The sequence below is a fragment of the Heterodontus francisci genome, chromosome 25, assembly GCF_036365525.1.
Source record: "Heterodontus francisci isolate sHetFra1 chromosome 25, sHetFra1.hap1, whole genome shotgun sequence".
NCBI classification, from domain to species: domain Eukaryota; kingdom Metazoa; phylum Chordata; class Chondrichthyes; order Heterodontiformes; family Heterodontidae; genus Heterodontus; species Heterodontus francisci.
Window position 1 is genome coordinate 60,767,446 of NC_090395.1, and position 25,382 is coordinate 60,792,827.

General features: G+C 41.0%; 1 protein-coding gene across 1 annotated transcript; it reads right to left on the reverse strand.

Moving 5' to 3' along the window:
* Window positions 1–166: 166 nt before the first annotated feature.
* Window positions 167–23,692, reverse strand: LOC137384109 (acidic mammalian chitinase-like). Its single transcript, XM_068057719.1, has 11 exons — window positions 23,641–23,692; window positions 23,009–23,041; window positions 16,623–16,824; window positions 16,347–16,403; window positions 9,565–9,730; window positions 8,991–9,115; window positions 6,074–6,197; window positions 5,754–5,936; window positions 4,324–4,440; window positions 3,051–3,192; window positions 167–240 (listed from the first exon to the last, which is right to left on the reverse strand). The coding sequence occupies exons 1-11, from the start codon at window positions 23,690–23,692 to the stop codon at window positions 227–229; spliced, it is 1,215 nt and encodes a 404-aa protein (XP_067913820.1). The 3' UTR covers window positions 167–226.
* Window positions 23,693–25,382: the final 1,690 nt, after the last annotated feature.

Below are 25,382 nucleotides of genomic sequence, written 5' to 3' on the forward strand. Positions count from 1 at the left end.
TGTTGCAACAATGACAATTTTCATCAAAGATCAAATTATCAGGACAAATCATGTGGTAGGGTTGTCCATCACCACAATAGTAATATTTACAATGATCATTTGGGTCAGCATATAACCCATTAGTCTTGCCTTGGCATCAGTCATTTATATTGGCATCAGAAATAGTAGTTGTGATTGGCGTAGTGGTATTGAGAATAATGGTTGTAGTTGTTGATGCTGTATCTGATCATGGCTCACATGCTGTAAAACAATATGTAAATATTATTTTAAAGATTTGGATTTTATTATTTTGGTTCAGATCTTCATTCTCTTGTCATTCTCAGTTGCCTCCACAACATTCTGAGAACGGCACACGTGGGCGCAAAAAAATGAGAATGCAAATTTAGGCCAAATAGGGCGCTGTGGGGACATGACTGAAGAGGAAGGATTTGAGAAGCCTCTGTAGGGGGTGGGGGGCGTGGGTTGCATGATAAAGTGCCACATCGAAGGTTACTAAGCAAAGTAAGAGCTCATGGCATGGGGGGTGGGGGTGACATATTAGCATGGATAAAGGACTGGTTGGCTAACAGGAAACAGAGCGTAGGGATAAATGGGTCTTTTTCGGGTTGGCAAGCTGTGACTAGTGGAGTGCCACAGGGATTACGGCTGGGGCCTCAACGGTTTACAGTCTGTATCAATGACTTGGATGAAGGGACTGAAGGTATGGTTGCTAAATTTGGTGATGACACAAAGATAGGTAGGAAAGTAAGTTGTGAAGAGGACATAAGGAGTCTGCAAAGGGATATAGATAGGTTAAGTGAGTGAGCAAAAATTCTGCAAATGGAGTATAATGTGGGAAAATGTGAAGTTATCCACTTTGGCAGGAAGAGTAGAAAAGTAACATATTATTTAAATGGAGAGAGATTGCAGAACTCTGAGGTACAGCGGGATCCGGGTGTCCTGGTACATGACTCACAAAAGATTGGTATGTAGAAATAGCAAGTGATTAGGAAGGCAAATGGAATGTTGTCATTTATTGCAAGGGGAATGGAATATAAAAGTAGGGATAAAAACAAGAAATGCTGGAACCACTCAGCAGGTCTGGCAGCATCTGTGGAAAGAGAAGCAGAGTTAACGTTTCGGGTCAGTGACCCTTCTTCGGGTCTAGGGATGTTTTGCTACAGTTGTACAGAGGGTTGGTGAAACCAAGGGCTGAATTTTACACCACCCCGACGAGTGGGATGGTGGTGGGGTGGGGGCAGGGGGGGTGACATAAAATGGAGCGGGAGGCTCCAGGAGGCCTTCCCGACCTGCTCCTGCCTCCGCTGCCACTTTACTTAGGGCGGCAGGGATGAAAAATGGCCCACCAGCCCCAGGCCAGTCAAGGCCCTTATGTGGAGTACAGTACTGTATATGTGTACACTAGAGTCCTGACAGTGACCATTTTATATTTTTTATACAAATACTGTATATCTTATAATAATTAATCACTCAGGACCTTCCTGGTCTCTGCATCTCAGCTGCTCACTGGATAAACTTGCAGCAAGTATTTCAACCTGTAAAGCTGGAGTCTAGGTAATGTATAATGATATTTTCTGAGCCTTTGGGCAATTGCTGTGTTTACTTTAAGCAATACAGATATTGGTACAGTGTGGCACAACCTGTCTGGGCACAACTCCATGGGTTTCTGTTTAACTCGTGACCAGTCACTGACGTCATGGCTCTGATCTTCATCTTTTTAAACAACCTTTTGAGTCCAATTACAATTTTTGTTGCTTATCTGCACAAACTGAAAAAGTGAAAAACGGATTCGGAATCGGAGGGTAGGTAAAGTGAACATTCCAGTGGTCGGGCCGGGCTCGGGTCGGGTCGGGCGCAGGAAGAAATGGAAAGACTTGGGCCGGGTTGGGCTCAGGTCCGATGTGGTTCTGTCGGGTTCGGGTTGTTATTTTTTCCTGACCTGAGCAGGCCTTTACCTGGAATGGCAGGGGGTGGGATGGGGGGTTATCTTATGAGGAAAGCTTGGACAGGTTGGGTCTGTATCCATTGGAGTTTAGAAGAATGAGAGGTGATCTTATTGAAACTTAGAAGATCCTGAGGGGACGTGACAGGATGGATGCTGAAAGGATGTTTCCCCGTGTGCGAGAGACTAAAACAAGAGGATACAGTTTAAAAATAAGAGGTTGCCATTTAAGACAGAGATGAGGAGAACTTTTTCTCTCAGAGGGTTGCGTGTCTTTGGAACTCTCCTCCCCAGAAAGCGATGGAGGCAGGGTCATTGAATATTTTTAAGGCAGAGGTAGATAAATTCTTGACTAACAAGGGAGTCAAAGTGTATTGGGGTAGGCGGGAAAGTGGAGTTGAGGCCACAAGCTGATCAGCCATGATCTTATTAAATGCGGAGCAGGGCCTACTCCTGCTCCTAATTCATATGTTCGTACGCATGCTCGTATGTTTATAAAGAAGGCTTTAGGAACAGAGTTCCAGAGTGTGGGACCAAGACAGTTGAAGCTTCTGTCATTGTCGGTGGAGCGGAGGAAGGGATAAAGCAAAGAGGAGAGCAGGAAGAGCAGAGCAGAGCATGCTAGCATGTAGGCCTGAAGGAGGTCACAGAGGAAGAATAGGTTGAGGCCATGGAGGGATAGGAAAATCAGCTTGAGAACTTTGCTTTTGCATTTGATCTATTAACACCTTCTCTATAGGTAATTTAAACTATCATTTGTAATTTTAAATCTCTACATATTTAGAGAACTTGACATTGCCATTTTTTGTGTAACATTTACATAAGAACATAGTGAAACAGGATTTGCCCTGAACAAATCCATGCTGATTTTACTTAATTAATCCAAATTTGTCTGTTAATTTTGTCCCAGATTATCATTGCTAAAAGCTTTCCCACCACTGAGGTTAAACAGACTGGCCTCTCGTTACTGGGCTCGTCTTTAAACCCTTTTTCGAACAAGGTTGTAACATTTTCAATTGGCCAGTCCCCTGGCATCACCCCTGCATCTAAGGAGGATGCAGCAATAAGATGCAGTTCAATTTTAGTTGAGTTACATATAATAATTTACCGGAATTATTAATCTCAAGGAAGGACTTCAATGTATTGACCAAAGGGTAAAGTCCTTGATTGCAATTACTTCCGCTGAAATCATCCAGATCTAAAGACCACACCATGGCACCTCCAAAGTTGTTCTCCTTCAGCCACTGACCCTACAATTAGAGATATAAAAGTACAATCTAAAACTGTTAAATAAAGTTGGCATTTTATTGAAGACGTGATGTTTTGCCTTACAAAAATATTCTGCTGGATAATTGACTTTGATATACCTCTCCTATATCTGAGGAATACTCAGTTCCCAAACATAGAGAGCTAAAAGGAAGGAGACCCATGCTACTTTTACATTGCTTTGAGATTTCTGGGGCTTCCCCTGGGGAAGAGGAACCAACAGGTGCAGGAATTGTAATGCCATGGAAATGAGGTGGGAGTGGCTGATCAATGCTTCCTACCTCAGTTTCCCTAGGGAATGATGGCTCTTTAGTGGAATGCCTGAAGAAATTATCACTAACCCTCACATTTAGTCCCCCTTAGACCAGAGAGTCTGAGAGGGCAGACAGTAAGTTGAGGAAAACCTAACAAGGTAAGAAGGCTTTCTTTCTAGTACAGGGTGTGGGATTGTTGGGGCTGGATTCAGGTCACATGTGGCACAGTGTACTTTAACTGAGTTGTGGTCAGGACAGCAACGAGAAGAGGACTGTTGCTGCCATTGTTTTCCAGATTTATTCCTTTACATCAGCGTGTCTCAAAGATTATTACAACCAAATTGTATTGTACTATGTTGTTTTTCTATTAGAATTCATATAATTGCTTGAAATAAGGTCTATCCCACTTGACTTTGTTTATCATTACTCCAGTGAATAATGGCAGAGAACAGTCTTCAGTTCAAAACTGTCAGAACTGGACAACATTCAGAGTTGTGTGAGTAATCACTGGGCAATCCCTTTCACCAGACACGCCCGATTTTCTTTTACGATAACCTGGGAATATTATCTTTGCTCTCTATTTTTTTATTCATTCATGGGATGTGGGCATCGCTGGCTAGGCCAGCATTTATTGCCCATCCCGAATTGCCCTGCAGTATCTAAATGATATAACACAAGCAGTGATTTTTTTTTTGAAGTGAACAATATTACTCAACCAGTTTCTAAGCTGATGATTGAAAAATACTCCATTGATTAACCTTCAGGAAATGATCTTATTGTGACCTGTGTGGATCTCTGCCATAGGTGAACTGTAAACTGAATACATGTGTGAAATCATGGAGATGAATTTATAGCACATACTTTGGTTATATAGCTCTGTGAATTATCATATCCAATCCATTGATTATCCTGGAATGCATAAGGAGCCTGCTGCTGTTCAATCACTTGTGTAGTTGCAGTTCTCAAAAATAGACAGATCTGTCAATCAAAAGCAATAAGTGTTGTTAACATGTCAGACATAGTAATCCTCTTTTTCCATAGTTTCAGTCCCATTTATGCTCAGTATTTAGTCAAATCCCATTGTTAATTCGTGAAAGATATTTACCTGGAATGGAGAAGAATGTTGAAATGTTATCAGGAATGGAAGATTCCTCTTAGAAAAAAAACACATTTTAAAGGAATATTGAATATTTAATGTCTGTAATATTATCTTTTAATGCTAACGTTGAGGATCAATGACAAAGCGATGGGGGATTTATCATCTCAGCAAGTCTTTTTTCTAGGACATGCACTGTAGACTTTATGAATGATTATAGCTCTGGTCCAAAAAATATCATTTTTCTCCTGTTATAGATATCACTCAGACATATGTACAAATATGTTTATACTTCATTATCATGTGTTTTATAGGGTATGAAAACACTAGTGGAATGAGATGTGAAATATGAAATGTGATGTGCTGTTTATTGAATTGCATGGAGATATTTGGTTTAATTTTCTGCTTCCAAACATCTGGCGGAGGCCATCACCAGAAGGGGAAACCACAGCCTTGCTCCTCTTAATGGTCTGTCAATTCATTTTGGAAAAGCGACCTCATGGGGTAGTTAAGGAATTTAAAAAAATTTCATCCCTAGCATTTCATAACCTTCTGGATGTCAGTTTGGCTCTGTTGGTGACACTCAGCAAGCTGACGGTTCAGGACTTAAGCACGTAATGAAGGCTGAAACCTCATGCATTACTGAAAGACTGCTATGTAGTCCTACCTCTTAATGAGATGTTAAACTAAATTTCCATCAGACTGTTCTGTTGGTAAAGATCATATGGAATAGCTTGACAAAGAGCAGTGGGTTAGTCTTATGCCACAGCTCAACATTCTTATGAACAAATCAGTGGAACTGATTACCTGGATATTCACCTCATTGTTTTTTTTTTGTGGGATCTTGCTGTGTGCTAAATGACTGCTGTGATTGTTCACTCTATCTGAAGCACATTGAGATGTCTCTGAGACCTGTTATAAGGTGCAATAGAAACGTGGAATTTCCCTGAAGATTTTTCTGATCTCCAACCATAGTTTTGGTGGAAGATTTACAGAAATCCTGAAGGATCAGCATAAATGGCCAATTATGCCATTTTACTGGTGTTTCTGTGGAAGTTATGGTGGGAGGTAAGGGAACAAAAAAGGAAATTCTGCCCAATAATTTTATACTATTTAATCCTGATCACTTTTCATTTACGGTAAACTTTAGAGAATTTATCATGTGATAAATTAATATCGTTTTCAGCGTAAGTACCTCATAGTAGGCCAAGAATCCAGGTGATCTGGTGTATGGGCCAGCTTGGCCAGCTCCAGATACTGGAGCACCAACACCTGTTTGGAAGGAGCTAAGGGTGAAGCTTCGTCCATATGTTGGGAATCCAACAATTAGTTTCTCTGCCGGGGCACCATTGTCTCTCCAGTATTTTACAGCAAAATCCTGCAAGATAATTTAGCTTGATATCTTTATTCCGGTTTTACAAACCAAAAATATTCTGTTATAATATATTGGTCAAATATTACAGCAGTAATTGAAAATGATATAACATAGATGTCATTTTTTATGGACACACTTACAACATTAAAGTAAATCATAACACCTCGGTCGGCAGGGCCACTGTACAGAGGGCTATTGTGTCCAGTGACTCTCTCCCACGTTCCATGAAAATCATATGTCATCACACAGATGAAGTCTAGATATCTGTTAAAAAAGTTACTGCAAGAAGTATTACAATTTAAAATTCTTTTTAATAGTTAATTATAATCATTATAAGTATTACTGGGCCAATGGTTCTAATAGAACACTGATTCCAGTCAAAGCTCCAGGTTTGAACATAAGAGCATAAGAAATAGGAGCTGGAGTATGCAAGTTGAGTCTCCAAACCTGATCCACCATTCAACAAGATCATGGCTGATCTTCTACCTCAACTCAACCTTCCTGCACTATCCACATATCCCTTAATCCCTTAGTACCCAAAGATCTATCAACCTATGTCTTGAAAATACTCAATGACTGAGCTGCCACAGCTCCCTGGAGTACAGAATTCCAAAGATTCCAATCATTTGAGTGAAGACATTTCTCCTCATTTCAATCCTAAATGGCTAACCCCTTATTCTAAGACTGTGACCCCATGTTCTAGATTCCCCAGCCAGGGGAAACATTTTCTCAGTGTTATGGACAGGTGAGAGACGATAGGGATGGCTCTCCCTTTTCACCTCTCGACTGACGGAAGACTGTTTTTTTGTGTGTTTTAACCCGAGTGCCTTAATTTCAAGAACAGACAGACGACATGTTTTCTCATGAGTTTTAAATAGAAAGGTAAATGTTTATTGTATAACACCCGAAATATACACAACTACAGCCACTGTCACACGCACTCAAGAAAAGATAGAAATTATAAAGTAAGATGCATTTAGGTCTTATGATTTTAAGAGTTCTCTGTTACATTTGCTTTTCCTTGGGGTGAAGACTTGAAATGGTGCAGGCCTGTAATCTTTTTCCTGATTTATATTCTGCCCTACACTACAACTACTATTACGTGGCCTAGAAACAACTCCCACTGATGTTTCCTGCCCCTTGCTACTTCTTAGCTCTATCCAAACTGATTCTAATTCTTGATTTTCTGAGCTAAGATCCTTTCTCTCTACTGTCTTTATCCCATCCTTTATTATCAGGGCTACCCGTCCTCCTTTTCCATTTTGGCTATCTCTTCTAAAAGTTACGTATCCTGGAATATTTAGTTCCCAACTTTCCAACCACGTATCCATAATGGCTATTAGATCAAACCTATTTATTTCTAGCTGCGCTATTAATTCCTCTAATTTGGTGCAAATGTGTCATGCATTCAGATACAGTGCCTTTAGCTTTGAATTTTCTTCTAATTTTCCCTGATGTCACCTTACACAATAACACCTTATTGCCTTTGTTACTCTCTCTGTCCCTACCTGACCAACTCTGCTTATTTATACCCAAAATGCTGCTCTGCTCTAGAGACTTGACATTTCCCTTGCTGCTTTTGAACTTACCCTTTACCAAATCCTCCTACCTCTCCTTTATTAGTTATTTGATTGGCCATGACATTGGTCCCAACCCAGTTTAAATGGAGCCCATACCAATTGTACAGCTCCCTCTTTCCCCAGTACTGGTGCCAGTAGCCCATGAAGCAAAGCCCCAGTGTCCCACATCACTCTTTCAGTCACGCAGTTAGCCGTAAAATCTGTTTATCCCTATGCCAATTGGCACCTGATTTAAGTAACAATCCAGAGATTATTACCTTTTGAGGTTCTGCTTTCTAATGTAGACCCTAATTTCCCAAGCAGAATGTTATTCCGAGTTTTACCAATGCCGTTGGTTCCTACGTGGACCAGGACAACTGGATCCTCCCACTCCCATTCCAAGTTCTTCTTCAGCTGCAAGGAGATGTCTTCAACCCTGGCAGGCAACATAACCTTCAGAACTCCCAGTCACAGCTGCAGAGAACAGTATCTATTCCCCTGACTATACTGTCCCATATCACTACCACATTCCATTTTACTCCCCCCATTTGAATGGCCTCCTCTAAAATCGTGCTATGGTCAGTTTTCCCATCCATCATGCAGTCCTTGTTCTCATCCAGATTGATAGCAAGTATCTCACACCTGTTGGTCAAAGTCAAGGGCCAAGGTGCCTCCATCACTACATCTTGGATCCCCATACCTGCATGACTTGCAATCACACCCTCCTGTCCCTGACCATTGATCAATTCTAAAGTTCTACTTAACCTAAGGGGTATGACTGCCTTCTGGAGCAAAGTGTCCAGGTAACACTCCCACTCCCTGATGTGCCACAATGTCTGCAGCCAAGCTATCTTTTGGGACTATTGGGACGAGGGAAACTCATAAAGGCTGCCTTTCTTTATTTCTCAGTCAAGCCTAGATGGCAGTGCTCACTAGGTTGGACAGCAGTATCTCAGGCAATGGGAAATGTCAAGCAGCCTCAAGCTCCACAGAGTCAACCTCCGTGCTGTTTATTACAGCAAATCACTGGAAACTGCTTAGCAGTTACAGCTGAAACAGAGGCCCAGGAAATTGGGAAGCTGAGCTGAAAGAATACAGCAAAACCAAAAGAAAAATAACCAATGTTATTCCTTGTAGTTGACAGAATGTTGTGCTATTTCTATATTTGCTTTCTGTTGAACTTCATTTAGGGATGTGCCACTGCTGCTAACTAGTCAGCAGTATCGGAAGTATCATTAAAACAGGTGAGAAACTTGAACATTGGCATATGAGCATTGAAAGAGGAAGAAAGTGAATTAAAAATGTTTTTTGTGCCATGATTGGGAGTAAGGAAGAGTTCTAATCTATCTTATTCAAAATGAATATTGTTCAATATCTTTAGCTGTTCTTCAATAAAATGCCTTCAATTGGTTTGTTTATAAATATATTTTAAATGATCCACAAGGAGATCTTTTTCCTGAAGGTTATGAGTTTCAATCTTTTTATAAGTTGTACTTACTTTGAAATCTCAGCTATCTCATATCCAGCATCAATACTTGGTTTACCAGCAGCAACTGCAGCTATAACCAGAAGTCTGTTCATCCCAGAAAACTGTGCCTCTCTTTCATAGCCCTCTTGCAATTCCTACAGAAGATGAGTACATTTGATTTTTATTGATGGCAAACATTCTTTAGAACAATATTACTGTAGTTACAGCTCCTGTTGATAGTTTACTATTCATGGGCATTCTGGCTCTCTTAAACTGCTGTCACTGGATAGGTATAGGACTTATATCAGATGATAATGTGTGTACCTCCCTGAGATCCTGATTAAGCTAAATACACTAGGGTCATTTTCCGTGCTTGTCTTTCAGCCATTTTCACATATAGCCTTGACTGGCATTGGGGATGCATTATTGGATTTAGCGTCTCTGAAACTCGTTCCAGTGTCTAAAGCTTTTAGCACAACTAAAAATTTGTCTAAGAGGATTGAGGTGTAAAAGATATGGTGGCTGAAGTAGATGCAAAGCTGGTTTTCTGTATTGTTCCTGCAACAAAATGTTACATTAAAGATGCTAGCCTTAGAGCTTTCACCTTGACCAAGAGTGTGAAACGGTGTTTATCTTCTGGTGGACTCTCTCGAGCACCAGGATATTCCCAGTCCAAGTCTAAACCATCAAATCGGTGCCTCCGCAGAAAGTTGATTGTGGAATTGATGAATATTTCTCTATTTTGCTGCGTAGCGACCATGCTGGTAAATCTTAATCACGGGAACAGATTGAAAATAGAGAAAGCATTAAATCTATAAATCTCCCTTTGAGAACCAATGAAGCATTTATTTCTCAGCAATACTGTTTCCCTGAATACTTAATATGCTCGTACTAAACTCCATTTTCTAATAGTTTAATGTCTGCATTTGTAAGAAGAGCACAGAGAAATTTTGTATGACTGTGTTAAAGCTTCATGAAGAACAATGCCCCTACATTCTGAAATTTCTGTCATTGTCCCAAAAATACTTCCTGAATAATTTTCTACTTAAATATACAATATTTTACATCAGTGAAATTGTGTAATAGTAAATCTGTACCCGGGATTTATTTTACATTCCTGTGTTTTGGGTTAAATTTCTGGCACAGATTGAAACCCAGACTTACATACATTGGTTCCAACCAGAAGTGATCCAATGGCTTCTGAGTTGCATTGTTGAATTTCAATTGTGTTTGGTAATAGACTTCTACCCTTCAATTTTGGAGTCGGTTATTTGCTGATTGTGAATGTTGTACAAGGGAGAAGGCAAACTATTCTGATTTGTACAGAAAGGTATTTTTGGAAGTAACATTGAAACTGCTAACAATTTACTGTTGATCGTACTTTCTGTAAGATATATCTGTAGTTCAGAAAAAAGGACTTGGAAGATTTTGATTTCAAGTCACACTCTAGAGACTTCAGCACATAATCTTGGCTAACAATTCAGTGCAGTACTAAGGGAGTACTTCACTGTCATTTTTTTGGAGAAGGCGTTAAACCGAGGTACTATCTGACCTCTCAAGTGAACATAAAAGATCCAATGGCACTATTTCGACGAGTTTTCCCCAGTGTCCTGGCCATTATTTATCCCTCAACCAGTATCACTAAAGTAAGTTATCTGGTCAATATGCTCTGCGCAAATTGGCTGCTGCGTTTCCTATATTGCAACAGTGATTACACTTCACAAATACTTCATTGGCTTTAAAGTGCATGTGAGGTTCTGACGTGTTGTGGAAGGTGCTATATAATTGCAAGTTCTTTCATGGAGAACACTTTACTCCTGTTATTCTACTTTCATGTAATATTGAAGTCAGTAATTGTACATTTTCAGATCAGTACATGCTCTATAAATGTCATGTAGGTGCAGTGGACTATTAAGCAACAGAAACACATGCAGCTTAGAACAGCTTTCCTATATGTGTGACACCGTGCAAATGCTGACAATTCCCCGGAGCCCAGATCCTAACCTCTGAGAAACAGTGCTAGTTACCCAAAGTAGATTGGTATGGCTGGGGAAGCAGTAAGAGTTCGATATTGAGGTTAACAATCAATTCAACTGACTCAGCTGATGCAATGTGAATGGTTGTGATGCCACCAGGAATGGATCTCTCAGGGCAGGAGTTCAATATCTGGGTGATGGTCTGACTTGGACAGCCACAGTCACAGTTTGGGCTGGTTCTCGTGTTCCACTTGTGGAGCAAGTGGTCACATCTTCCCTGGCCCGACCTCAAGCGGCTGAGGGTTGTCCAGATTTTCCGTGGTTGGTTGAAACCTGGGACTTCACCACTCGGGTCAGTTACCAGGTTGCGGCTGGTAATGTTAGCAGTCAACCAGGAGGTGAGCCATCGAGAGGTGGGGCTGTGGTCAGTTTGTAGGGTGTGGAGTGTGTTCCAGTAGGGGCCACAAGATTTCAGGCGAGTGTGCGGGTTTTTTTGAGGTCCCGTATCATTGGGAGTGCCTCGCTAGCTGTCAGCCAGTGGTGTTCTTTGAGGAGAATGTTTTCCCTGCGGACATCAGGAGGTTCAATGTGTGCTAGCCTCTTGAGCTGTATTGATCTGGACGTTCCAGAAATAATCCTCTTGATTTCCCAGAGGTGGATATCTACCCTGTTTGTGTGGTGGCTCCCGAGCCAGGTGAGCAGCAGTACTCTGATGTTGGATAGACCAGGGTGAGTGAAACAGCGTATAGTGTGTCAGCTCTGCTATCCCAGGTGGTACCACCAGTTTCCTTATGAGATTCACTCTCATTTTGACCATGGCTCCAATCTTCTGGAGTTGTTGCCGGTAGGTCGATGTAGAGTCAAGAGTGATGTCAGGATATTTTGGCATTGGGTTGTGGGTGAGTGGTCAACCTCAGAACTGGATGTTAAATTCTTCGCTGGCCTTCAAGTTGTTCAGGTGGAATTGGCAGCATTAGTTTAGAGTCTCCGTTTTCTCAAGTGGGCTTCCAGAGAATATAAATCTTTAGTCAGTGTTTTCTCAATACTCTAAAGCTCGTTAGCCTGAAAAACCAGGGCCAAGTCGTCAGCATATATGGAGAGCTGTGACTTTGTGGGAGGGAGGTCACTGGTATATATATCGAAGAGGGCCGGCGCAAGAACTGATCCCTGCGAGAGCCCATTGTTAGTTATGTGTGGGCGGCTAATTTGATCTCCAATGTGCACATGGAACTGATCATGGAATTGACTAGTTGTCGGGTCTTCACACAGCAGATGATTTTGGAGATTTTCAGCGGCATGCCCTTAAACCATATTGTGTCATTGGCACAGGAAATGTCAACAAAGGCAGTTCCTGTCTTCAGGCCTTTCTGAAAACAGGCCTCAATATGTGAGGTCAGTGTCAGGACCTGCTCGGAGCAGTTGTGACCTGTGTGAAAACCTGCCTGTTGGGGGAGGGCGCATCGCTGCTTCTAGGATGGGACTCAGTCTGTTTAGCAGGAGGCATTCCAGGGCCTTGTATCTTAGAGTGCAGGGCGATGGGGCGGTAGCTGCGTGGGTAGTCGAGTGGTTTCCCTGGCTTGTCAATGGCCACCATCTTAGATTGGTGCCGGATATTTGAAATGGTGCCTCTGCTATGGATGCTGGTAAACAGCTTTGCTCGCCACTTCTTTCCCTGTGATCTGATGTTCTTCAGGAATTCTACGTAAATCCTAATGACTCCTGCTGCTTTGCTTAGCTTGGTAGCCGACACAGCAACTGTCCACTTCCTCTTGTGTGTAATGGCTTGAGGAGTCTGTCTACCCTGGAACAGTCTTGAGAGACTGTATCGAAGCTGCTTTTACTGTCCGTTTATCTTTCCTGCTGATCGGTATCTTTGAGTTTATTAGGAGTTGTGTAGTGACAGCATCAGCATTTACTCTGGGCTGTTGGTGTGGTTGTTGCTCGGCTGCTCCCAGGTAGTGCAGGAGCTTCCCCACCTTTCAGCTTGAGCATGTGATGTCAATGTTCTCCACTGTTTCCCACCATCTTATGAAGTGTCCTTCATCAAGGAATTTGAGGAGTGCTGTTGCCACATTGGTTTCCTTATTTTCCCTGTATTCTTCCAGGAGCCGTTCACTTTCCGGGGTCCAACAAGGGATGAAGGCTTTTCTAAAGGCCTGGGGAACAAATTTGGTGGCTGCCATTTTGAGAAGTCAAGCGAAGCAGTTGCAGTTTTCGGTAGGGGTGGGATCCATTTAATGGTGGTTTCTATGTATCTGCTGTAGGCAACCCAGTTGCCCTTCCACAAATTCCAGCATGGTTTTGCCTATGAATTTAAGGATGGCAATACAAGGCTGATGTGGATGAGACTTGGGCAATGTTGGGAGTGGGGTAAGATGGGTAGCATTTGTCGGGAGCACATCGGTGGTCGGCCATTGCTGTCCTGGGTTGTGAAGCAAAGATCGAGTGAGTAGTCCTTCCTCCACCTGGTGAATGGAATGTGCCAGGCTGCTTTACATCATACACAAGTTTTATGTCGTGCACCGAGGCCCAGTATGACAACTGTTCTCCTGCAGTGTTTGTGGTTGGGGTATGCCCACATTTGATGCTGGCTATTGAAGTCACCAGTATAGATAGTTGGGTGTGCTGCAGGCTGTATTATGAAGTTGGGCCAAAAGTCATTTGGTGGCTTGTAGACATATGTGATGATCAGCTTACCTACTTTGAAGGAGTAGGGGATGTCTGATTTTAGGTCTTCTGAACCTTTGGTGAAGCTTTCCTTGATGTAGATAGTCAAGCCGTATGTCTTGTTATCCTGCTTGCAATGAATTGGTATCCTGAAATGTGAGCTTGATGGTTGGAATGGTTGGCGAGGTGGGTTTCTTGCATACTGACTATGGCCACATTCCTGTCAGAGAGTTCTTTTCCAGGTAGCTCACGTTTTGCCCAGGATAGGCCTTTAACGTTGTGCTAGTATATTCTTGTTGTTGGTCCTACTTCTCGGCTTTGTGTCCCTGACAGAATCCATTTTCCAGTGGGTTTTACTGCTTGGACTGAGAACCCAATGACTGGGGTTCGGTCGCCTTCTTATGCAAAGTAAGACTGAAAGATAGGAATTACAACATCAGGAAAAGCTTTTGAATTGGTCTTGGCAATAGAAATAAATGTTAGTGAGGGAATAAAGACATAGGGCCCAACTTGTAAATGGCAAATTTGAACTGATCCAGGGAAACTCTTCTTCCTATAAAGAGTAATCAAGCAAAAAGAAAAAAGGAAGTCTTGCATTTATGTAACACCTTTCATGATGACAGGACATCTCAAAGCACTTTGTAGCCAATGAAGTACGTTTGCAGTATAGCCACTGTTGTAACGTATGAAACACAGCAGTCAATTTGTGCACAGTGAGCTCCCAAAAACAGCAATGTAATAATGACCAAAAAAGGCTTCCAGGAAGAGTTAAAAAAAATTGTATTTGTATAGCACCTTTCACATTCTCAATGTCCTAAAACAACTTTTTTTTTGAATAGAGTCACCGTTGTATTGTAAAGCATGCTGGACATGATGCAGTAACATAATTTATGAAGCAATTGGATGTTGCAACGGGGGGATTTGAAGGCCTTTTGTACGATGTTATGGACAGGTAGGAGATGATTAGGGACGGTTTCCCCTTTTTCACCTCCCAACTGACCGAAGACAGCGTGTTTTTTAAAAGTGTTTTAACCGCTGAGCATTTTAATGGTCAACAAACAAACAAATGAGAGGTTTTCTCCTAAGATTAAAAAAAAGGTAAATGTTTGTTATACAGCACCTGAAAATATACACAACTTCACCCACTCTCACACTCATTCAGGGACACATATACTAGAAAAGATAGTGATTTAAAAAAAATGTGTTTAGGTCTGATAGTTTTTAAAAGAGTTTGCTGTAAAACTTGCTATTTCCCTAGGGTGAAGACTTGAAATGGTGCAGGCCTGTTTTTCCTTTCTATGGTTCACTGAAGAAAGAAAGCTTGGAAGGTTCAGGAGGACAAATGCATTGTTGCAGACTTCTTTGTTTATCTCCCAGTCACAGTTCAATGGTGAAAACCCTGGTATGATTTCTCAGGTAGGGAGTTGAAGACCAACTCCAGTCATGGCCTACATGTAATTCAAAACTAGTAATCTTAGGCAGGGTCCTTTCTCTTCTATGGCATAGATGGAATTTCCTTTGTCTGCAAAGAATGTTTCTCATTAAAACTCCTTAAACCTGGTTTCTGTGATGTGACCAGAGTTTCTTTCTCATTGTTCTCATAAATGGTGTCTGATGGTGAGGCCTTTGTTAGACAACAGAGTGTGGGGTGTCACTCATCCTAATTCCATTTTGATAAAATGGAGTTTTTCACACCCATTCTGTTGAGTTTCAATTTGAAGTCACCAAGTCTGTAATGCTATTGTTGACCCAATTCATTGGAGAGAAGGAACCATTATCACAGAAGGGGTTATTTGCATTTTAATGCCTTCTCTAAGACCTGTCCAGAGATGAAGGGTTCTTGCAGTTTCCATGTGTACTAGCAGTACAGGAAAGGTCACCTGACCTCTTAACTCCATATTGTTTTGCAGGTAAAGTGTCTGTATTGGGTTTCTTTCATAAGTTCATTATGTAGTTCATAATTTCTCCTTGTGTGAGCGTGACAATGAATGTACTAAGAATGATCTTGTGCAATTTTGAAATACAAATTAAGTTTGGGGGTGGGGAGGAGAAGTCTCTATTAACTAACTGGAATATAAACCAGGACCGATTATTCTTCCCCTCTCATCCAAATGGCCAGTGGCACACAGTGTACACAGAATCCCCGAGGATATCTCATTTGTAAATTTTTCATATCATCCCTTCGGAGCAAATCCACAAACATCCCAATTCAGCAGACACTTGTTGGAAAACCAATGCTTTAAAGTTAAATTCTTGGTAAAATTACCCTTTCTTTAGGTTGCCTGTCTGACTGGGCAATCTATATTTCTCAGCAACTAAAGGCGAAATTTAATAGGAAACTTGAAGCTCCTTAAGCCAGCTGTGTATTACCAGTACAAAAGCAAAATATTGCAGATACTGGAAATCTGAAACAAAAACAGACAATGCTAGAAATGCTCAACAGGTCTGACAGCATCTGAAGAGAGAAAAGCAGAGTTAATGTTTCAGGTCATGAGTTTTGATGAAAGGTTATCAAGCTGAAATGTTAACTTTGTTTTTCGCTCCACAGATGCTGCCTGACCTGTTGAGTATTTCCAGCATTTTCTGTAGTTATGTATTACCATTGTTCTATCTCACAGTTGAAATTTGCCAATTACATTTTACTGTATAATCACAAATGCTGACATAGAGATTTCTCAACTTTCGGCTCACTGAACTTTGGAACATTTGCTATTTGTGAAAATGAAAATATTGCAAAATTTACCTCCTGGTACCAAATGCCCAACTTCCAATGGCTAAAATTGTTTTCAGATTACCATTTCTGTTCAGAAAAAGAATAGATGCCATGAATGTGAGTCTTACAGTAAGGTAGGAGCATATAGCATAAACTTTTACTTTCTCTACCCATATACAGAATACACAACAATTATGTTGGTGATCAATTGTTCACAGAATTTTTAATTAAGTTAACATGAGGATAATTGAAAAATAGACCTAAGATTTGTAATTAACACAGCCCAGAGGGAAGAATATGACTTACCTATTTTTCAAATTATTGAATCTCTCGTACATAGTTTCATCATTCCATTCAAAGGTGGTGAGTTCATTGTCTGTCATGTTGGCAAAAGCATAAATCAGGTGGGTGCACAGGCAGGGGTCAACATTTTCTGGGAAGAATTTACCACCTTCTGGTCTGTACTGAGACCAGTTTGTGTAGTAACAAACCAGCATGTAGGAGGAGACTGAAGAGTGAAGAAAATATTGTAGTTATTTCAAATATTAAAGACAATAAGGTGACAAACCTGACAAAGGAAAACACATGACGGAATTTGTTGAATCCTTGGCCCTTGATGGGAATAAACATTTTATGTGGTTCTCAGGATACTTTTACTTTTGTTGACAGGGAAACATTTGCATTTATCTTCAAAGTAAATTGTTTCCCTTCAGTGCTCCTACTGCATTAAATGGCGTTTGGATTCACATCTCCCACAACTTTTTGCCAATTAATATTAATTTGCACATTTTAATTTGAACTGAAAGTAAAAATTTACCCCTACCCCCAACCATGTTTAGAGGAACCTGAGCAACAGGCAGACACAGGAAAAGCTATTAACATTTTACAGAATGTGCGAGGAAATCCCAGGGTGTCCACGGCCATTTATTTCATAATTTGATTATGGCTTGGAGGAACAAGATGTAGAATCAGTTTGGGTGGAGATAAGAAATAGCAAAGGAAAGAATTTACTGGTGGGAGTAGTCTTATAGCACCCCACCACCACCACCACCCCCACCCCACCCACAGTAGCTACACTGTAGGACAGAGCATAAATCAAGGAATCAAGAAATAATAGGGGCTTGTAAGAAAGGTAATTCAATATATCGTGGGCAACTTTAACCCTCAGATAGATTGGACAGATTAAATTGGCAAAGACAGCCTTGAGGATGAGATCATTAAGTGTATTCAGGACAATATCTTTAAAAAATTTATCTGCAGCACCTGTGGAAGAGTCTGTCACTCTAGAATTGGCCTTTATAGCTACTCCAGGCGCTGCTTCACAAACCACTGACCACCTCCAGACGCTTACCCATTGTCTCTCGAGACAAGGAGGCCAAAGAAGATCTTAAAAAATTACATTGTAGAACCAACTAGAGAACAGGCTATTTTAGAACTTGTAATGCGTAATGAGACAGATTGATTAATGATCCTATAGCAAAGGATCCCCTGCGGAAGAGTGATTGTAACGTGATTGAATTTCATATTCAGTTTGAAGGTGAGAAACTTGGGTCTGAAACTAGTGTCTTAAATCCAAATAAAGGCAATCACAAAGGTATAAAGATGGATTTGGCTAAAGTGGATCGGCAAAATAGATTAAAAGGTAAGATGGTCAAGTAGTGGCAGATATTTAAGGAGACATTTCATAATTCTCAACAGAGATATATTCCATTGAGAAAAAAAGACTGTATGAGAAAGCTGAACCATCCATAGTGAACTTAGGAAGTTAAGAATTGTATCAAATTGAAAGAAAACACATACAATGCTGTGAGATTGGTGCTGGCCAGAAGACTGGGAAAACTTTAGAAACCACCAAAGGATAGCTTAAAAAAAGAGGGAGAAAATAGATTATGAGAGCAACCTAGCAAAAAATATAGAAACAGACAGTAAGAGCTAGTGATAATGATGGTTTTAAGTTCCTCCTTCTATTTTGCCCCCTGGTTTTCTATTGTTATTGGGATGCTTTTAGTGTCTTCTGCAATGAAGACAGATACAAATATTTCTTCAAAGTCTTTGCCATTTACCTTTATTTGGATTTAAGACGCTAGTTTTAGACCAAGTTTCTCAGCTTCAAATTGAATATGAAATTCAATCACGTTACAATCACTCTTCCGCAGGGGATCCTTTGCTATGAGATCATTAATTAATTATGTCTACAAAAAAGTACTAGGCAAAATTATGAGACTAAAGGCTGATAAATCCCCTGGCCCGAATGACCTGCATCCTCAGGTCTTAAAAGAAGGGGCTTCAGGGATAGAGGATGCATTGGCTGTAATCTTCCAAAATTCCCTAGATTCTGGAACTTTCCCAGCAGTTTGGAAAACAGCAAATCTAATTCCCCTACTCAAAAAAGGAGGAAGATAGTTAGCAGAAAACTATAGTCCAGTTAGCCTAACATCTGTCATTTGGAAAATGTTGCAATCCATTCTTAAGGAAGTAGTAGCAGGACATTTAGAAAATTATAATACAATCAGGCAGAGTCAACATGGTTTTTTGAAAGGGAAATCATGTTTGACAAATTTATTAGGGTTCTCTGAAGGTGTAGTGAGCAAGGTGGATCAAGGGGAACCAGTAGATGTAGTGTATTTAAATTTCTAAAAGGCATTCGATAAAGTGTCACCTAAAAGGTTACTGCATACGATAAAAGCCCATGGTGTTGGGGGTCACATAATAGCATGGATAGAGGATTGGCTAACTTAACAGGAAACAGAAAGCTGAATTTTATGGGCTCCTAGGGACGGAAATAGAGGTGGGGATAAAATTATGTCAGAAGGTGGGGGGGGGGGGCGGAGTGCTTTCCTCATGTCTTCCAATTTAGGCCGGGTGGGGAAGGCTGATAGCGGCCTTCCTATTCCAGATCAATTGAGGCACTTGAGTGGTCAATTAATAGCCACTTAAGGGCCTCTTCCTGCCCCCACCTTAATTTTATTGAAGGCGGAGGGGCCCGCCACAGATATTGCAGAACTACCAGCCTTCCGAATGACCGGCAGCTCCTGGAGGTGGATGTTAGTCCCTTAAAGGACGACAGATAGTTAATTGCCTGCCCGCCATGAAATAGCAATCAAGGATCCGATGGAAGACCAAGGTTGGGTCTCCCCGCACCTTCCACCCGCTGTTGGGATCCCCATTGCCAGAAGAAACTCCAGCCCAGGGTTCAGGATAAATGGGTCATTTTCAGGGTGGCAAATTGTAAAGTGGTGTGCCACAGGGATCAGTGCTGAAACTATTTACAATCTATACTAATGGCTTGGATGAAGGGACTGAGTGAATTGTAGCCAAATTTGCTGACAATACAAAGATAGGTGGGAAAGCAAGTTGTGAGGAGGACACAAAGTGCTGCATTTTAACAGTCTGCCGCTGAAGTATTAGGTGGACGTAGAAAAATACACCCCGCTCGCATGGGCACTGCATCACGGAGCGGCTGTGATTTCAAAAGCAGCGGCTCATTTGCATGGCTGCAACACCCAACCCCCCGCGATGGCATGGAGGGGGCGGGTGAGCCATCGCAGGCAGCGGCGTCCGGCGCCATTTTTAAATGGCTCATAGCCCTCAATTGACATTTGAAAATTAAAGGGACAGGTAAGTAGACATTCCACGAAACAGATTTAAATGAAATTTAAATGCATTTTCCCACCCGCAATGGCATTTCCAGACATTCATGCCCTTTTCTCCCCCGGAGTTCAAATATTGACAATTTGACCTTTACCCCCCCAAAGTTCAGCAACTTTGCCCTTTACCCCTTCCCATCACCCCCTCCATCCAATCTGCATCAGTGTTACCCTGCTCCCCGCCTCCTGCACAGAGGAAAAAATCCTCCTCCCCCCGCCCCATAGGTGTCGTGTCATGTTTCCCAGAAGGCATGCCTGAATGAAGATCTGTACAGCAATTAAGGAGGCAACGAGACCTTCATTAAATCAGGTATGTAAATTAGTTTACATATTGAGATGGGGGTCCCATCGCCGAGCGGCAGGGCCGCCACCACGAGGCGTCGCTGCTGCGGCGCCAAGATCAGCACGGGGCCTGTCGCCGTCGGGGTTGGTGGCGGGCCTCTGCTACACCGATCTTAATTGCCGCCCACACCCCCCCAACCACCCCCCCCCCCCCCACCCCCGCCAACATTCCTGACGGCGGAGGGGCTTTAACCCAAAGAGTCTGTAAACAGATATATATAGGTTAAGTGAGTGGGCAAAAATTTGGCAGATGGTGTATAATGTGAGAAAAGATAAGGTTATCTATTTTGGTAGAAAGAATAGAAAAGCAAGTTATTATTGAAATGGTGAGAGATTATAGAACGCTGTGGTATAAAGGGATTTAGGTGTCCTCGTACATGAAACCCAAAAAGTTAGCATGCAAGTCCAGCAAGTAATTAGGAAGGCAAATGGAATGTTGCCCTTTATTGCAAGGGGGATGTAGTATAAATGTAGGCAATTCTTGCTACAACTGTATAAGGCATTGGTGAGGCCACACTTAGAGTCATAGAGCGATACAGCACTGAAACAGGCCCTTCAGCCCACCAAGTCTGTGCCGACCAATAACCACCCATTTATACTAATCCTATATGAATCCCATATTTCCTCCCACATCCCCACCGTTCTCCTACCACCTACCTACATTAGGGGCAATTTACAATGGCCAATTTACCTATCAACCTGCAAGTCTTTGGTTGTGGAAGGAAACCGGAGCACCCGGCAGAAACCCAGGCGGTTACAGGGAGAACTTACAAACTCCGCACAGGCGGTACCCAGAACCAAACCCGGGTCGCTGGAGCTGTGAGGCTGCGGTGCTAGCTACTGTGCCGCCCCGTAGAGTACTGTGTACAGTTCTGGTCTCCTTATTTAAGGAAGGATATACTTGTATTGGAGGCATTTCAGAGAAGGCTCACTGTTGATTCTTGGGATGAAGAGGTTGTCTTTTGAGGAATGGTTGAGAAGTTTGACCTATACGCTTTGGAGTTTAGAAGAAAATGTGGTGATCGTATTGAAACATGTAAGATTCTGAGGGAGCTTGACAGGAATCTACAACTCGGGAGCATAGTTTCAGAATAAAGTGTAGTGCATTTGAAGTGGAGATGAGGAGGAATTTCTACTCTCAGAGGTCTTTAGAACTCTCTCTAACCCTGATGGCTGTGGAGACTGTCATTGAATATATTCAAGGCTGAGACAGACAGACCTTTGAACTATAGGGGAGTCAAGGGCTTTGGGGAACAGGCAGGAAAGTGCAGTTAAAACCAAAATCAGATCAACCTTGATCTTAATGAATGGCGGAGAAGGCTCAAGGGGTTGTATGGCCTACTCCTGCTCCTATTTCTTATGTTCTTGTTATGCTTTGGGTGAGAAAGTTCTGACAGATTTCTCTTCTTGCTGCAAGCCTCCTTAATTAAAATTCATGTCTTATTGTATTTGAAACTTTCATTATAGTGAACAATTTGCTTGAATTAATTTTGTCATTGTTGTCAAAACCTTGAAAATTCCAATTACACCAAACAAAGCTATTCAGATTTCCTCAGACTGTCTTCATAGTCTTCAATTGTGAGCCACCAGAATCACCTTCATTGTTCCTGTCTATACCCTTTCAAGGACAATCCTCTCAATATTTTGTGGTAACTGAACCAGCAGACCTGGCAGATAGCATCCTGGACACATCTTAAAAGGTCCTAATAATAAAAATAATGAAGGATCTGTGTAAGCTGGGGAAGCTAATGCTCCATCTCGGGGCTGAATACTGATTGCACGACGCTGGGGAAAACATTCTTACAAGCCTATTTTTAAATTCTACTGAGGTGAAATCAAATAAGAGCAGGTGAAATTTGCTTAAAAACAGATGAATCTCAAATGCTGAGGAAGTTTAGTGCCCTGATCATTGCACACAGTAGTTCCAGTGTGCAGTCATAGAATTTTGAGAGGGTGGAGTGAAATAACTACTGGAAAGAGTTCTGCTTTGGGTCCAATTGGTGGTCTGGGCACAAATGATCAAAACTGTGCTGTTTTCAGAAGTGTTGTTATTTTCTCGAGTTTCTTCTCAAACTCATTTGCATATTGCCAAACACAAAATCTGCCGTGCACAGCACAATTGAACAGTGTTTTAAATGTAAGTATGTTAAAAGGAAATGTTGTTGATTTAAAAAGAATTTCTTGATATATTTAAGAGTGACAAATTGATACATTTTGACTAATACATATGAAAATGGGTTTATCACCAAAAAAAAAATACTTTTAATCACTGTTACAATTCACCACCAGTGATTAACCAGATGTTGATTACTGAAAATGAATTTTTAAAAATATTTGCTAGTTATATTGAGGTAGAGTTGTCAGTTTCCTAGTCGATTTTTAAAAATACATTCAAAAGCTTTTAACACATTCCTAGTAGTGTCTACCTGTTTTATTACTGCTGAGGAGATGAAAGGGATAATTTTGACTTTGTGTGGGATATGAAACCAGTGGTGATAATCAATTCAACCACCCACTATATATATCTCCTGATTTTCATTAACTTCAATGTTTAAACCAAGTTCAGATTCTCAAACTGTCATGGTGGGATTTGAACACACATTCTACCAGATTAATACTCCAGTAAAATAACAACTATATTACCATTCCCTGGACTAATGAACAGTGCCATCTTACATAAACTATAAATGTGTAATGACTTACCCAATGATACATGCAGTAAGAAGACCAAAGTCACTAAAGTAAAAATAAATACATTTTTATTTCGTATCACATTTGTAAAAATTGTATGAAATACTTGCAGATGGTTAGTTTTAAAAGGATACATTACAAACTAATTTAAATTAATATTTTTATATGATTATTCTCTGGTGTAAAAGTATATTTTAACATCTATTTCTTAATTGCTATACTGTATAATTTACTTTCTATGTCTTTGTTGGTTTTTTTTCAGATAAATCGATTCCAGGACTTGAGCTCTTTATGTAGTTTGTGAGAATCTAATTGATTTGGATGTATGAGGATAATTTCCTGAGTAAGAGCTGGGATTGAGAAAACCCACCCTCTCCCAGCACATACTGGACAATCGCAGGGATGACGCCTGCACAGACAGTGGTGCCAAAATTTGGATGAGATGTTAAACTGTACCATCGTCTGTCTGTTCATGTGGATGTAAATGCTCCCACAGCACTATGAGAACAACATCCACATGGACAGGCAGATGGTGAGAAACGGGTGGTCTTCTCATGAAAAATACCGCCATGTTATGTGGCTGCATTTGCCATTTCAGTTAGTATGAAATAAAGAAAATATTATACAAAATATACAATGCTGACCAATCAAGGGAAGTGCCTTCCCCATCCTAGTGCTTTGACGCCGTTCTGTCATTGGTTTTCCATACAATGGTGCCTTTCGTGAGTAGATGACACTGAAAAAGGAACTGTAGAATAAATCATAGGTAAGTAATTCGCAAAGAAATAATATCTTAAATCAATGTAATAATCTATTTAATTCAGGTGAATACTTTTCAGAATTATTCTTCATTACATGTTAGCCTAAATGTAAAGTAAATTAAGTTCAGCTAAACATCAGCTTAGTTCTGTACTGAGCAGTACACTGCTCACCCTGTCATAGTCGGATCCATGGATCATCATAGTTCCCAGAGACATTTTTGCATTTTATAAAAATAAGTATTAAGCAAGAGTTGTGTTGAAAGACTGGTACATCTGACTTCTGTGCTACAATGTGTTTTGACTGTTTGGAGCAAATTTAAAGTTGTAAACCCATTTTAACTGTAGTGTAAATGAATGGGTGTTAAATGGGTTAAAATTGGGCCGAACACTGCAGTTTCCTTCAGAAAGTATACACCCAATTCTTACAATGAAGGGTGTACTTTGAAGCATTGCAGAACTGTACTGTAATCTTTTGTTAACTTGTTCATTGTTTGGTTTGTCTAAACAGCAAATGAGCCACAGTTGTACTGGTAATGCTAATTATATGGAGCATTAGACTTAGTGAAATAGGAGGTCATTGAAGTTAAATTGATGCTGACAGATCACAAACACATGTGATATTGTCTCAAAAATGCATACAGCAGCCTGTGATCTTGTCCTATTAAAACTGTGGGGTGTGACACCTATCTTCTAACACATCAGCTGCCAACTAAAGTTGAAGGACACAGCTCCCATTTCCTAAAGAAACCCTAGTCCTAATTGCTAAGCATGCATCCTGCCAATTGGTTCCTTGTGGGCACAGCTACCAACTTTCCTGGCCCTCATGCTAGCTAACATTATAAATAGTCCATCTCTTCACATACTGTTCCGGCTCTTTCTAAATCACGAACATCACTCTCGATCCCACTCTCCTTGCAAGGTACCATTCTTCTCTTCCTATCCTACATCCTTGAACATGTCTTTGGTTCCCAAATCCATGCCTGTCCTTCCTACTCGAGTGTTTATTCCACCATCATCAAAATTAAGGCGTTCATGAGGCCACACAATAAAGTCAGTGAGCTGACTCCATGTACCAAGTGTTTACGTTTGATCCTGGATTCACTACAATAATCAAACTAGCATCCATGTGAGGATAAACTCATATTTGTAAGGAACAAGATTGTTTCTAGGAGTGATCTTTGACTAGTGAGCCTGATAAAAGTATCTGAGGTAAAAGTCCAAAATTGTAGCATCCATGGTGTGGTGAACTGGGTAAGGGTGTCATGGGCTTGTTGTTATTGTTATGATCCTATAGTTTTTTTTTGAGAAGAATATGGTGTGCCTTTAAGGCTGGAAAAAGAGCCGTACTGCTTTAAGAACCAGCAAGCCTCAGGAGTTAGAGAAAGAGCATTTCGGTTGCTGTTGGACACAACCATACGGAGAGGGAACCAACCAGCTTCAAAGAATGCATCCTGGTTACCCGGCAACAGCCATTCAGAGACCAAGGACTGGATATACAATGTTGCAATTATCTTTTGAACTGGCTTTTTAGTTGAGACAGACTGTTCTAACTGGGAAACAGACAGACATGAAAGGAGCGCTGTCAGACTATTTAAACTGAAGGAAGAGAATTTAGTCTGTTTATT

Bases quoted from the DNA above. Each gene is read 5' to 3' on its own strand.
- LOC137384109 (XM_068057719.1), bottom strand. From the start codon at position 23,692: ATGACAGAACGGCGTCAAAGCACTAGGATGGGGAAGGCACTTCCCTTG. The intron at 9,731-16,346 runs GTAAATTTTGCA...CCCGTGATTAAG, and splicing joins TGGGCATTTGGTACCAGGAG to ATTTACCAGCATGGTCGCTA. The intron at 4,441-5,753 runs GTACTTACGCTG...TTTGATTGACAG, and splicing joins GATTCTTGGCCTACTATGAG to ATCTGTCTATTTTTGAGAAC.